General features: G+C 40.6%; 1 protein-coding gene across 1 annotated transcript; it reads left to right on the forward strand.

The window, feature by feature from the left end:
- The first annotated feature begins 589 nt into the window (after positions 1 to 589).
- lsr (lipolysis stimulated lipoprotein receptor) lies at positions 590 to 15,038 on the forward strand. The gene is made up of 10 exons (XM_072460427.1): positions 590 to 803; positions 1,934 to 2,263; positions 3,194 to 3,313; positions 5,849 to 5,995; positions 8,499 to 8,696; positions 8,797 to 8,844; positions 10,501 to 10,617; positions 14,031 to 14,307; positions 14,386 to 14,857; positions 14,937 to 15,038. The coding sequence occupies exons 1-10, from the start codon at positions 752 to 754 to the stop codon at positions 14,970 to 14,972; spliced, it is 1,797 nt and encodes a 598-aa protein (XP_072316528.1). The 5' UTR covers positions 590 to 751; the 3' UTR covers positions 14,973 to 15,038.
- Positions 15,039 to 16,225: the final 1,187 nt, after the last annotated feature.

Below are 16,225 nucleotides of genomic sequence, written 5' to 3' on the forward strand. Positions count from 1 at the left end.
ATATATATATATATATTTATATATATATATATATATATATATATATATATATATATATATATATATATATATATATATATATATATATATTTATATATATATATATATATATTTATATATATATATATATATATATATATATATATATATATATATATATATATATATATATATAATATATATATATATATATATATATATATACATACATACATACACTCATCGTATTTATTTGACCTATTTGCCTAGAAAAGAGGAGAGTTCAGTTAAACCCATGGTTAAACCCTGTAGAATATTAACTAGAGTGAGAGATAAAGGGAGCTGAAGGGCCTGGGCCGTACCACTGTGTATGGGTGGACACGTCTACACGTGTACACCACCTTCTGATCGCGCCTGTCCCAGAGTCGTCCTGAATAAACACAGTGACTTAACAGCCGCCGGTCCGACGCGCACATGCCTGTATTAGACCTCTTTTCTTCCCTTTCTCCCCAAACAAGCCTTTAAACAGAGTGGGACACCCCTCCGCAGGTCAGCCTCACCTGTGGCCCGCGCGCGCTCTCACACGGGGCAGGTGCTGTTCCCTGTTCCTCCCCCCGCTGGGCCCACGCTCCTTTCGATGGTCGCGGACAAAATGGAGCTGACGATACTGGACTGGAGCTAACTTCATTCTTTTCACGTTTATCATGCGTCTTGCTATGTCGGGTTGACCTTTCGATTTCTCTTAGTTGATTTTAAGTTTTCAGTCGTGCAAATGGGATCCAGAATGTGGTGGACGGTACTTTTGGGCGCGTTAATGGCGTCAGGTAAGTTGTTTTCACCAAACTGGGCGCGTCCTCTTCCGCCGCTCCATGTTTATCATGTCATTACGCGCGACGTTCTGATCGATTTTGGACAAATTTGAACCATCACATTCTAGTAGCTTACTGCTCTGCAACTAAGTAAACTGTTTGACAGGCAGCGCAGTTATTCCGCTCTCTCTCTTTAGTTTAGCGCGTGTTCTCGTGTCTTTGTGTCAGAAAGTCGAACGTCACTTGACGCACAGGCCGTACTTCATGGCACAGGCCTGTTCAAGAGGAGGATGGTTTGGTTTAGGCCTAAATGTGTCTAGAAAATAGTAAATTAATAGTAAATAGTAAATTAAATTAAAAAAGTATATTAAACGGAATCCAAAGTGTTTGTTGGAGCTACAGAGAGCGTTGTGTTACAAGCCTGTCATTAGCTGCTGATAGGTTCAGATAACAGGCTGCTACATTCAACTAAACAATGAGCCTTTCACCAGGACACAACTACTGCAGATAATCCAATTTGTTATATCAAATAAACCAAATTAACATTAAAGAATAAACTGGTTACAAATAAGACCCTTAATAGCTTTAGAATAGGCCCTTTTGTAGGCTTCCTGTTACTTTTGAGAATCAGAATCATCTTTTCAGCACAAGGCTTTGGGGAAAATGATGCAAACATGTCTCAAAGTAATATTGTAACTGTTTAATTCTATGTAGTCATGCACAGAAATTAGGTGTCAAGAGTAAAATAAAAGAGTATTCCACTCAAAGAAGTTTGAAACTGTTTCATTAGGTGTTTCCTGACAACAGTTGCTCAGGAGATACACTTTAATATTAATTACAATGAGCGAATGTAGGTCACCAAAAGTAATAGTGTTGAAATAAGATTGCTATAAGCTCCAAGTAAGATGTGAACGTGATGCATGTAGAAGGTGGATGTAGAGAGAGGAACATCGTTTGAGGAAATCAAATCTCAGTTTCACTTAAGTCTATATTACTCTTGACAAACAGTAAGTGTAGGTGGGTGTTACGAGCATATCAGTAGGTGCTTTCTGAGGTGACTCACACTCACTGACTGATACCGTGTGCAGACCACTCCTTACATTATAATGTGGTTGAATGTTGACTGTCTCTGTCTCCTCACGTAGACTACACCACTGCTATAAGTGTGCAGTGCCCCACCAAAAGGTACGTGGTGATCCTGTTCCAGCCCGTCACCCTGATCTGTAACTACCAGACATCGTCCACCCAGCCGCCTGTGGTCCTGTGGAAGTACAAGTCCTACTGCAGGGACCCGGTGACGGCTGCGCTCAACCCCAGCAGTGCAGATAATATCCTGGCTCAGAACAACCCCAACTACGACCCCAACATTGAGTGTGCTGATTCCCAGCGGACGGTGCGCAGCGTGGCCTCCAAAGACAACACTGCGGTCACTCTGGGCCCAGACTACCAGGGACGCAAGATCTCCATCTTAAACAGTAAATCCTTCTCTCCACGTGTCCGCGTTCACCTAATTATGAAGCGTGAATAACGAGCTATCAGAGTTTATTAAGGCCACACATAAAAGAAACTGAAGTATCACCGGTAAATGCATGTGTGTGGTAAAAGTAGTTTAAGACACAAACGCTGCATTTTAAAGTTGCAATACAGTATTTCAGAAACTTGTCTCCATGGAGACATGCTGTTGAAACCACCAGGCCAAATCACTGGTCAGATCTGTGGAGTGGTGACCTCTCCCAATAAGAATGCATGTTTTAGATGATCTAAATATTTTAAAGCAGTAAAAATACAATATTTGAGTAAGTTAAATGCTAGTCTGTGGAACATTACAGGCAAAACAACACAGTCTCCATGGAAACGAGCAAGTGTCGCCCCCACCAGAAAGTTTACATTTAAAAGGTTGCGTTTGCACATGGGCTTTGGCCGGGAGGGTCTAATGAAACCATTTAGACGTTAATTTGTTTAAATATTGGTGGAATGTGAGTTCACTTCTTACATTTGATAATGTATCGCAAACAAAACATTCTTCAGTATTTGTCACAAATACATAGAATCAACCTTTATGAACATTTATTTCAAATTAGCTTTGCCAGATTTAACTAATACATTTAATGTCGCGCTGTAGAATTACATGACTTTTAGTTGGATGGTAAGGTAAATCTTAAAAGCAATCATTTTAAATTCAGAATTTGACGTAATAAACCCGGTCACATTTTTATTAAATCAAACTTACATCTTTTTTTAATGTGAATTAGGGATTTCATTTTTTTTACTTGGTGTCAACTATCATAACATTAAAGAATATTATTATAGTTCTTTGTCGTACATTGTGACCCACCTTTTATACCAGCTCAAACAAACACACTCATAATTACAATACTAGTTGTTTGACCTTTGACCTGTTGCAGAGGCCGACCTGAACATCGCGCAGACGGCGTGGGGAGACAGCGGCGTGTACATCTGCTCCGTGACCTCCTCCTCTGACCTCTCGGGGAACACGGAGGACTACACTGAAGTCATCGTGCTCGGTAAGTGCTCCACCGCGCTCCCAGGTGTGTTCAGAGTGCCTCCCCCTCTCAAGTGTCACTGAGTACTCTTGTATGAGGTCCTAAACAGCGGGGCGGGTTTAGATTTTAGTAACGGTCAGATAGCGAGGGGCTAGAGTAAATAAAGTAACCATGACTTTATCTTTCTTTCGCAGAGAGAAAGTCAAATACTACTGATCTTCTGCCAGAGGTTGACTTACTGGTTATGGAAGGTACAAGCCATTAAAAGAATTCGTAGACTAGTGAAAACGTGTTGGAGGGGGAGGACCATCATGTGGCTGGTTCAGTCAGTATTTAAAGGTGCACTATCTGACTTTTGTGGTGGAGGGTTTGGCACTTATTACCTTTTTAGGGCTGCACCAATTAATTGACTATAAAGAATAATATAGTCTCTAAAACAGCCTTTTATAACATAGACAGTGACATTATTATATACAAAAACAATGATATAATGTGTATGAATAATACACTTTATTCATAGATATTCTCAATCTAGAAGCCTTCCATCATCATATTTCACTTTAGTTGACTAAAAGACTTGTTTGTGACAGCCCTATTGCTTTGCCACATTATTTGTCTTTATTCAATTACAGCTGTTTTAAAATGCCTAGAAAACAAGCATTCTTTCTGTGAGCGCGGTCGCCTTTCTACAGATTTGACCTGTAACTTCACCTTCTACCTTTAAAGGTTATGTAGTGCTCCTTTAACCACTTCCAACTGTATTCTGAGAGAACGTGGAAGATGTGGAAAGAGAATTCTGAATGTGTCTTTTGAAGGTGTGGTGATATTCTCCCTCTTGTAGAGGGGCAGTTTGTTCCAGAGTCTGGGACCAGCGACAGAAAGCAGAAGCTGATTTGTTGAGCACTACTTGGGTTTGGAGCAGACAGAAGCTCAGCGGGATAAGGAGATTCCACGTCATTCAGAGCTTTAAAAACAAAAAGAATTTTCCACAGTACGGCATTACACTTCTATCTAAGCTGTCTTGCTTTTATTAAATTACAGGTGTTGTTATTGCTCAAAAAAACGTGAACTTGGTGTGGTGACCTGCGTGTTGCCATGGAGATAAACATGTTTAATGCCGTACAGTGGGACATTCCAGGCAAAACAATAGGGCTTAATTAATAGATTTAGGAATTAAATTACATTTTATATGAAAATTTTACTAGTATTTGTCTTGTCTTGTCATTGCACTCACATAAGGTTTGTGTATTAAACCTATTCTTAAAACCTTTCAGATGCACCACGACACATATTCAGGAAATTCTTAGGGTTTTTTCTGTGGTCTGCACATGACAACTATAACGGTTTGATTTTTACCCAGAGGTGAACGTTCCATTTGTCAGTGCAACTAGACTGCACATGCGGTGTGAAATCATGGTTCAGGTACTCAAATCAACTGGTTTGGCCGGTTTGACAAAGCTCTGAAAAGTGAGATTGGATAACAAATCCACCAAGTCAAATTGAAAATTTGATTACCGTATATTTTGCAGCTCTAATTTATTAACAACTCTGGTCATTTTAAAAACACATGCTCACATTTTTAAACTGCCATAAACGTTTATTCATATTTTATTCAAGTTCAGTTGTTTTTTATTAAAATACAGGTATTTCACTGGCTCGTCTGGGGATTTAGTTAATGCAACTTTGTGGAACATTCCTGGCAAAAAAACAAATGTTTTCTTATACATCACTATATAGATATAAATCCCTCCAAGGGCAACTCATTTGAGCCGCCTCAGAAAATCAAAAACAGTAAACCAAGAAGTAACACAACACACATGGAGGAGTCCATTCATCTGTGGTGTTACCTGTCGCGCACACATTTACTTGTACATAGCTACTGTATGATGCCTTTAATCTGAATTCACCACAGCTACATCACACTTCTGCTTATATTTCCATTCACAGGATGTAAGTGTAAGATACTACTGACTTGGCATGATAGATATTTTACTCAAATTGTTTTTACACATTTTCACCTTTTATTTTGTTGTCTGTCCGTTTAAACTGTCAGAAAATATATCATTAGCGTGTGAATTGTCTCTGTATTTTCTTTATTTTTTTCAGTTCTTAAAAGGTATACATTTGAACAGAACCAAAAAACACACCCACATGAAACTCGACACAGAGGAATAAAAGCAGGGAAAAACAAATCTACTGCACTGGGCAACATGACCGTTTGTTCAGAGTTTGTCAAATTTGTCCATGTTCAGATTAAGTCGGAATGTCATTTTCCACTCACAATGACAGTACTTTCTTTCTGTCACCACGTTTACTTATACTAGTACTTCTGACATTAGTTGTAATATCATTGTCGATACTTTTGACATACTTAGTTCAACGCATTTCCATTTCCAAGTTGTGGGTGTGAGATGTAAATGACTGTAATTTAACATCGGGCGGTTCATTGATGTCAGGTGCAGTACAAATGTAAAAGTGTGGCAGGATATTGCAGCCTGAATGCCTCTCAGTTTCCCCCTGCTGGTCACTTCATGCGCTGGTGTCGTGTCTCCACAGACTGGCTCCTGGTGGTCCTGGTGGTGCTGGGCTTCCTGTTGCTCTTGCTGCTCATTGGGATCTGCTGGTGCCAGTGCTGCCCTCACACCTGCTGCTGTTACGTCAGCTGCCCCTGCTGCCCCGAGCGCTGCTGCTGCCCACGAGCCTGTGAGTACCAACCGACAAACGCACTCCATTCAAACGGACATGGCTCTCCCGTGAGTTCTGCTGTCTCATGACAGAAGGTGAACGCAGTGATTTGACTTTCTGGGATTTGTAGTAGTGACACAATAATTTTAGAAGAACTAAACATGATTAAAAACCGTACTACAGTCATATTTTTATATTGGTATTTAATTCCGCTTACAGTTTTTACAATACCAATGCAGCTTTCAGCTATGACTGTAAAAATAGTACCGGTAGTTTGAATCATCTCAAGCAAAAGTCAAATCTGTAAGTTGGCAATATAAATGATAAGATTGTGAGTGTTGTTTTGATAATATGCAACATTTCGATATTGAGTATATTGTTTGTCTTAAAAAATGCTACAAAGAGCTGGTTCAAAATAAAAACGTGTATAATATTGTAAACTTTAATTAAGGGCATAAGGTTACATTTCTGCACTTTTGTGATTTATTTAGCAGACATTTCACATTTGTCAGATATTTAAATCTTAAAACATGTCTTTAAACATATTAGTTAACACATTTCTGTCAGATTGACATCATATTGTCTGAATATTGTTATGGGGATCAGGGCTGGGAATCACAGGGTCCCTCACGATTCGATGCAATACGCTATACACGATACAATAATATCACAATTTTGCGATGCATCCAGTAATCCACATATTGCTCATGAAATTCTACGATATATCACCATTTTTTAAAGAACCCAATACATTTTACCAGCCTTTTTCTTTGTTAAACCACGACCTGCACAAACTCAAAATGAAATACACCCATTTTACTCATCAAAACGGTCAAAATGTCAAAAAACAAGCAAGCAATAAAAGTGTAGTGCGGTAGTATCCCGTTATATCAATATTTAGATATTTTGGTTGCTGGTTGTGTTTGTCTTAATTTTTTTTTCTGCGTCGATAAGAACTAATCATAGTAAAACTGTTACACTGTTGTATTAATAATTCTCGTATTGTAAAATGATGTCTATGAGAGCAAGTTACAATACGGCTATAGTAAGCTATAAAGAAATCAATCAGTCAATTAATCACTCAGGGCTGTAACTAATGATTATTTCAGTAGTCGACTAGTCGGTGATAATTGTTTCTGATTTTAAATGATTAGTCAAATGATTTATATTGTACATTGAGTGTAGCATACCCCCCCCCCAAATGAAGGTTGACACTTCACTGATGATTTTTTGTTTTAATGGCAATAAATCTTGAAAATACACCGTAAGAGCTGGGGAACACAAAAAGACAGTGCGTAAATAAATGCTTAATGCCATGCTCTTACACCATAGCAAAACAAAGGAAAGGTTAGCCTGATATGACATTGTCATAAATACACTGTATCAATTAAAGGTGGTATGGACGATTTTTTTCAGCAATTTTTTTATCATATTTCCTCGTGGCGTGGATAAATCATTTGTCCTGCCACGTATCAATCATAAAACGCACCTATCGCTCACCTGCAGCCGCGTCAAGCTCGTCCCCACGTTGACGCGTGCCTAAGCGCATGGATCTATCATAATATAGTTCCCTCAGTGTACGGGGCAAAATGAAGACGGAGAAAGACAGTTCGAGCTGACGCAGAAGTGGACAGAAATCTACTGGAGACGAGCGATGCGATGCGCTCCGTTGCGCTAATAAACAAACGCACGTGTGTGTTGTATCAGTCCGCACGGGGGAGAGCACATGCGCACTTCCGCCTGCGTTCTCAAATCGCCGAAAAATCGTCCATACCGCCTTTAATTGTACCAAACTAAAATAATATGGGCTTTGGTTACACAAAATACAACGTTTGTGCTTCAATGCAATGTAAAACGTACCTTGTGCCTCCAAATACCAAAGCTAATACCAAAAAAAAGTGTCAATTGTGCTCCGTGATAACTTTCTTTTTCTGCCATTTTTAGCATCTTTTTCTCTGTCAAGCTAATTCCGCCAAAACGCTAAACAGGAATTAGCTCTTCAAAATAAAAGTGCACTCTCTAAAACTCTAAATTTACTTTTACATGTTTTGTCAAAAGAAAATACACAATTGGTTCTTCACATTGAGACTTTTAAAATAAATTTCAAACCAAATAAAGGTTGAAATATGGTGACTGAAGGCTTCTAGATAAGGGATATTTTTGAATAAAGTTTACCGATATTATTGATTAAAATCTCTCTTTTTGGACTTGGGTCTGTAAAGTCCAGATAACTATTACGATTATCAAAATACGATGATTTTTTTATTTATTTATTTGATTAAATAGTCATGATTAGCTGCTTAATCCTCGCAGCCCTTACACTCAATATTGATTTTGTGGTCACGTCTTCACAATGTTTCCCCTGAATCCAAACAATACAATTCATATATATTATACAAAAAGGAGCACGGAAACGACCTCGACTGAGTGAAGACAAATACTTTTTAAAAAACATTATGATGGTGTGTGAGAAGTTGGGACGTGCATCCTGTTGACGTGCTCGGTGCTCTTGTGTTTCCAGTGTATGAGGCGGGTAAAGCAGTGAAGAAGGGCATTGCCAGTCAGTATGCCGCCACCTTGTACGCCCCGAGCATGTACGGGCAGCCAGCCTACAGTGGGATGAACCAGCCTGCCATGCCTATGCTTCCTTTGCCCAACGGCATGGGGGGAGCGCCGCCCCCCAACAATTACGGACGAGACTACGATGGCGCCAGTTCAGGTCCCAGCACTTTTTACTTCTTCTTCAGATCAGCCTTTTTAAACATTAAGTAGTTCCATTAGTAATGGTATTTGTAACAAAAGTGTCTGTGTGTGTGCAGTAGGCCAAGGCTCCCAGGTGCCTCTGCTTCGGGACCAAGATGGCGGAGGTGAGTGACGCAAGCTGTGCTCAAAACCAATAGCGTGTGGTGACTTTTATGGATGGGCGAGTAGACTTGGGGTGTTAATCGATATTTACTGACTAACATTTGCACACAAACGTGAAAACAATAAAAAATCAGTCTGAAGGGTCGAACGCCTTTCGTATTGAGCCAAACTAACATGTATGTTTAAACTGTTGGATGGAGTGAATAGACTTACTTCACCGATACATTCACTACAAACTTTACTTTTAACTAATATCTAATAATTAGCGTGGAAAGGTCCAGCTGTAGTTATTGGTCAGGATGAGTCTCTAGTGTTCATCAGACTCGGGGTGTCCACATGGCCAAGCTGCTTGTGAAGTTTCAGAAGAACTTAACGTTTTTACAAGCTCACTTCTGTATTTACATCTCTGTCCACACAATAGTGTTCCCAACTAGTGAGCTTACTTAAACATGACAATCTCGAAATTCTCCATGTCTAAAACATCCACACAGCAGCTCTGGGAGGTTATTCTGACATCCTGCAAAGAGATTCAAGCAGAAACTCTCCACAAACTCACAAGTTCAATGGATGCAAGAATTGTGAATCTCCTGTCAAATAATGGCTCCTATGTTAAAATGTAACTTGACCTGTTAAGATGTTTTCATTGGAATAACTTTTGATTTCAGTAAATATGACCTTCTAATGCTTCTATTTGAACAAATTACCATTTTCAGTTCTTTACAAGAACTCTGTTTTGGATCAGTGCATTTTAAGGTTTTATTTTTGAAAAAAAATCATTATTGGGAGGTTTGGTCAATAACGAATTTGAATTGTACTCCAAAGGTTGATGACTTGAAAATTATGATGACTGTCATTTATATAGACTATTTGGCAAAATCTGAGAAAAATATGATTTACATAATCATTTGGAAAGCAGTGTAGATATTTCCAATATAGCCAAATTTATATCTTGCACAAAATTATATTGATATACATTATTTTCCATATTATAAGTCACTCCAGAATATAAGTCGCACCTGGCAAAAAAAACATATACAAGTCGCATTTTTTGGGGACATTTCGTTGATAAAATCCAATGCAATTTAAAACTATGAATATGATTAATAGCTGTACGTATGCTAATGTAGCACCTTCAGCTACATGACGCACAGACAACAAACTGTGGTAAGTGTCTGGTATGTTAACGTGACATTAACATTTATTCAGATAACTATAGCATAAAGAACATGCTCACAAGTTTACCAAAGCATCAGTTTTACCCCAAATCACTAAATCCATTGAATTATTTTTCCTCGGTGTCACTTCTAAACAACTCCACAAACTCCGCAGAAAGTGCAGATTCTTCTTCTGCGTCGCTTAGAGCCTAAAGCGCCCTCATGTGAAATGAGGTTGCTAGTGTGAAATTAACAAATAATATCACAAATAAGTTACTCTGAAGTTTAAATCACATCCCGGCCAAAACTATGTAAAAAGTTGCAATTTATAATCTGGAAAATGCGGTATTTAAAATACCAATATATTACCCAGCCCTAGTTTTGGGTTAATAGTTGGATAACGTGTCTGGCAAAGTGTTTTGCCATATTTTTCTTGATCCTTATCACATATTACTAGTTGTTGTAGTGGATAAAAGTGATTGATATTTGTCTCATGTTGATCAGCTCGCAGCGGATATCGCATCCAGGTGGACCCTGACGGGAATGCCACACGTGCCATTTACTACATGGAGAGGGAACTGGCCAACCTGGACCCATCGAGGCCTGCCAATTACAACCGCTGTGAGCAACGCCTTAATAGTATCCACTGCAAAATGAATACCGAATAATATAACAAAAAATCAGGGTCAGTTATTGGGGAGGATTTATAGTTCAGTGTTTTGTGTGTATGAGGTGTAATCTCTTTCTCAGACATCATTCAGTGTGTTTACATGCGCACTAATAACCCGGTTATGATCAGGTTTTGTGTGTGTCCATGTAAGCACCATATCCTGATTTCAGTATTCTGGCTATGACAGTATCTTATGAGTAGGGCTGTGAAGATTATTAGGTCAATCGATAATTATGATTATTCTGGTCACAATATAATTGTAGAATTAAAAGAATAATAATCGTGACCATTTTAGAAGCAAAATTAAGTATTGTTTACTCAACTAGATATTTTGCTGTTTATGTCGCATTTAACTTCAATTTTGTAAAACCGGTCGCAAATTTGAGGAACAGTAACATCTTATACCACAGGAATTAAAGAAAATGAAAGATTTCACTGTTGTTTGGTCACATTCTCATTAATCATGCATAATTTGTTAAATCGTGCATTTTTTTTCCCCTAACAATAATTGTAACACTCAAATTTGATATTGTGACATCCCTAGTTATTAGAAACCGGGTTATTCTCACTGGGATGTTCTGACGCACGTAAACGCAGTATCCTGATGTCTCACTCAGCAGCTGTACTGAGCAGGTGCCAACTCGACAAACACATTTGACAAGAGTAACTTATTTCTCAAAAGGACTCAAACTTCTAGCAGGGCTTTTTTCATTTCATATTTTATCATCATACATTATCTAAGTTGTCTACTGTACAATAGAGCCATCTTTTAACAGCAAACTAACTTCTGTGGCATTCTGTGTTACTCTCAGACTGACGCTGTGGGACTCCGATGTAGTTTTCCAGAGGTTGTGACTGTTCTGCAGTCTCATGCTCTTAACTGACTGTATCTTGTCCCTGCAAGCTAAAACGCATTCTAAAAAGCAAAGTTAGCAAAGCTGCTAACATGTATAGCTCCTTGCCATAGCTGTGCCTTTGTTGCTATAGATACCAGATATAAGAGGGGTGTGCCAAAATATCGATGCATGGTGATACTAAATGTGGTGACGCAGTATTGATTTCGTAGGCTGCTGTATCGATATATCACCAGGAGTAATTTGGTTAATTTGTTTCTTGTTTAAAGAAAGAAATCTTGTTTATGCTAAACATTTAAATTAATACAATAACCTATAAACCAATTTTCAGCTCTGTTAATATAACAAACTTATTGAATCAAGCTGACATATCATAGGTTATCATACAGCTATAGTCAACTGAGTCTATAAAATAAAGATCAAAAATCACACACCAAAGTACATGAAATTACCCCTATTTTATTTACTGAATTTTTGTCTTTTCCATTGTAAGTCGAATAAAGCACTTCATTATAAGTAATCTTACTGAAATGATTACTGTAATTTGATTATTTTAATAGACCATGTAACTTGTGTCTGGCGGTGGTCTAAGGGGCCACTCGGGAGTTCGGGTGTTTGCTCAGACACATGAAGAATTAGAGGGAACATTGGATATGAGTATCCTGGTTTCTCTGAGCGCATGTAAACGTCACATCCAGAATACTGTCACATCCAGAATACTGTCACCTCCAGAATACTGTCACCTCCAGAATACTGTCACCTCCAGAATACTGTCACCTCCAGACTACTGTCACATCCAGAATACTGTCACCTCCAGAATACTGTCGCCTCCAGAATACTGTCACCTCCAGACTACTGTCACCTCCAGAATACTGTCACCTCCAGAATACTGTCACATCCAGAATACTGTCGCCTCCAGAATACTGTCACCTCCAGAATACTGTCACATCCAGAATACTGTCGCCTCCAGAATACTGTCACCTCCAGACTACTGTCACCTCCAGAATACTGTCACCTCCAGAATACTGTCGCCTCCAGAATACTGTCACCTCCAGACTACTGTCACCTCCAGACTACTGTCACCTCCAGACTACTGTCGCCTCCAGAATACTGTCGCCTCCAGAATACTGTCACCTCCAGACTACTGTCACCTCCAGAATACTGTCACCTCCAGAATACTGTCGCCTCCAGACTACTGTCACCTCCAGACTACTGTCACCTCCAGACTACTGTCACCTCCAGAATACTGTCGCCTCCAGAATACTGTCACCTCCAGACTACTGTCACCTCCAGACTACTGTCACCTCCAGACTACTGTCACCTCCAGACTACTGTCACCTCCAGACTACTGTCACCTCCAGACTACTGTCACCTCCAGAATACTGTCGCCTCCAGAATACTGTCGCCTCCAGAATACTGTCGCCTCCAGAATACTGTCGCCTCCAGAATACTGTCACCTCCAGACTACTGTCACCTCCAGACTACTGTCACCTCCAGAATACTGTCACCTCCAGACTACTGTCACCTCCAGACTACTGTCACCTCCAGACTACTGTCGCCTCCAGACTACTGTCACCTCCAGACTACTGTCACCTCCAGAATACTGTCACCTCCAGAATACTGTCACCTCCAGAATACTGTCACCTCCAGACTACTGTCACCTCCAGACTACTGTCACCTCCAGACTACTGTCGCCTCCAGACTACTGTCGCCTCCAGACTACTGTCACATCCAGAATACTGTCGCCTCCAGAATACTGTCGCCTCCAGAATACTGTCGCCTCCAGACTACTGTCGCCTCCAGACTACTGTCACCTCCAGACTACTGTCGCCTCCAGACTACTGTCACCTCCAGACTACTGTCGCCTCCAGACTACTGTCGCCTCCAGACTACTGTCACCTCCAGACTACTGTCGCCTCCAGAATACTGTCGCCTCCAGAATACTGTCGCCTCCAGAATACTGTCGCCTCCAGACTACTGTCGCCTCCAGACTACTGTCGCCTCCAGAATACTGTCGCCTCCAGACTACTGTCGCCTCCAGACTACTGTCGCCTCCAGACTACTGTCGCCTCCAGACTACTGTCGCCTCCAGACTACTGTCGCCTCCAGACTACTGTCGCCTCCAGAATACTGTCGCCTCCAGACTACTGTCGCCTCCAGACTACTGTCGCCTCCAGACTACTGTCGCCTCCAGACTACTGTCGCCTCCAGACTACTGTCGCCTCCAGAATACTGTCGCCTCCAGAATACTGTCGCCTCCAGAATACTGTCGCCTCCAGAATACTGTCGCCTCCAGAATACTGTCGCCTCCAGAATACTGCCCTATCCAGAATACTGCCGCCTCCAGAATACTGCCGCCTCCAGAATACTGCCGCCTCCAGAATACTGCCGCCTCCAGAATACTGCCCTATCCAGAATACTGCCCTATCCAGAATACTGCCCTATCCAGAATACTGCCCATCAGGTTATTCATGCGCTGTAACTCATTGGTTGTGTTTGTGTCCTCACAGTGGACAACATGAGTGAAGTGAGCTCCCTCCATGACAGTGACAGGAGCAGGGCAGCAGGGCGCGCTCATCCCCCGGCTCTGTCCACCGTCTACGACCAGGATGAAGCCATGAGCACCATCAGCAGTGTGTCCCAACACGTCCACAGGCGTCCGGACGACAGGCGCCCGGACGACAGGCGTGGACGCGCCCGCTCCATGGACAATCTAGACGACATTGGACGACAGTCAGACCGCGATGACTACCGGCGTCGCCCCGATGTGCCCCGGGGCAGGAGAGGGTAATGTGTCTCCTGGTGCTCAGAAATAAACTCCGTTTGTAGATGTAAAAGTTGTGACATGCTGCTTTTGTTCTAAAGCTCGGACGATGAATGGAGCACCAGCGCTCGCAGTGATTATGACCGTGGATATGACCGTGTCTATGACGACCGTAGGAGGCGGGACTACTCTCCAGATGAGCGCCGCCGAGCTGGAGGGGCAAACAGTGGTCTGGCAGGCAAACGCAGCCGCAGCAGGGACGACCTAATGGACCTGGAGAGGGGCCGGCGCTACGAGGGCGGAGCCAGAGGGGGGCGGGATGACTATGACGACAGCATCCTGCGAGAGGCCATGGAAAGGAAGAAGTTGAGCGAACAACAGAGAGCGCGCAGCCGTGAGCGACTGGACAGTGAGAGCGACCGCTCCGACAGGGGCAGAGTGCGACTACCACCTCTACCCTCTAACCCTCCCTCTGGTAACCCTGGTCGCCGCGACGACTACCCCCCTCCTCCCCCTCCCCCCTACAGTGATGAGGAAAGCATGTCATCTTCTAAGAAAAGCAACCTCCGCAAGGTCAGACATTACAGTCCTTAAATGTTTTTGACATAAATCTGACCATATAATAAATACATATCTTGTCTTTTTCCTACAGAATGGAGCTGTTAGTCGGGAAAGCCTGGTGGTGTAAACGTTAGGCATCATGATTTCTGTCAAAGGATGCAGCTTCATCCAGCCTGACTGTAAATAAAATTATTACTACTTAAACATTTAAAAAGTTTTCTTATGGAGATTTTTCTATTGATTATGCATATTTTGTATTTGATATGTTTTAAAACCATTGTGGCTGCCACAAGTGCCTTAACCTGTACAGAAGGTGTGAATGGTGATGTTTGTGTCCTTGAATGCATTGATTCTCAAATGTAATATCTTAAATGTCTTTCTGTGCTGTAAACTGCTGCATCTTCCTGCTAACTAAGTATGGATTTAGTAAAAAAAAATAGTTTGATACCAAAAACTTGTAGTTACACTTTTGTTAGGGCAGGGGTGTCCAAACTTTTTCCACCGAGGGCCTCATTATACCTTAAATAAGACTTGGTACATTAATATTAGGTTGGTATAACATAAACATGTTTGAATTTGTTCAATTTTACAGTAAAAAGTAAAACAACCTTTTGTTGTTTGGGCCAACTTAGCACAATTGGTCTGTGGGCCGCATTTGGCCCCCGGGCCACAGTTTGGACAGCCCTGTGTTACGGTAAAGCTTAAGTTTAACTGTGTTCAATGTTTAACGTATGTATGTTGTAAAGCCTTTGAATATTGTAGATTTACCTTTTAGTTATGATTACATTATTTTTTTTAAAATGCTTTTACAATAAATGTTTGACAGACATTTTACAAGAGTGATTTTTACCACTAGATGACACCATTTCACACCATTTCACTTGATTCAAAATAGTCTCTGGTTGTGCCTCATTAACCGTGTGGGTTTCTTCATTGCGTTTACGTAAAAGTATTAAATTGAGTCTAATAAAACAATCTGTATTTGGTTCTGTGAGTGATTCTTATGCTGTGATAGTGTCTTAATGACAGTATTTTCAGGATAGGTTTACTGCACTTTACACAGCCTAGTCACTTTATGGTAACAATGGTTTACTTTGTTTTTTATCAATTTATGGCGATTTATGTGACGCTGTACACAAGAAATAGAATCACAAACCTTACAATGACCAATATTTACTGATCAATATGCACTATCATTCTATACATTGTTCTTCAAAATGAATAACTATATGTCAAGTAATGCAATAATTGTATCTCATCAACTGTTTTATTATATATTATATTTACGTCAGGTGACAATGGGGTTGATTCTTCTCATCACTGATAAAACTAGACTCAACCACATTTACTACAGAATTTTCTCTTTTTCCAAATCTTAAT

This window comes from Eucyclogobius newberryi, unplaced genomic scaffold (genome assembly GCF_026437365.1).
Source record: "Eucyclogobius newberryi isolate DKJ021-1_F unplaced genomic scaffold, fEucNew1.0.hap1 SCAF_3, whole genome shotgun sequence".
NCBI lineage: Eukaryota > Metazoa > Chordata > Actinopteri > Gobiiformes > Gobiidae > Eucyclogobius > Eucyclogobius newberryi.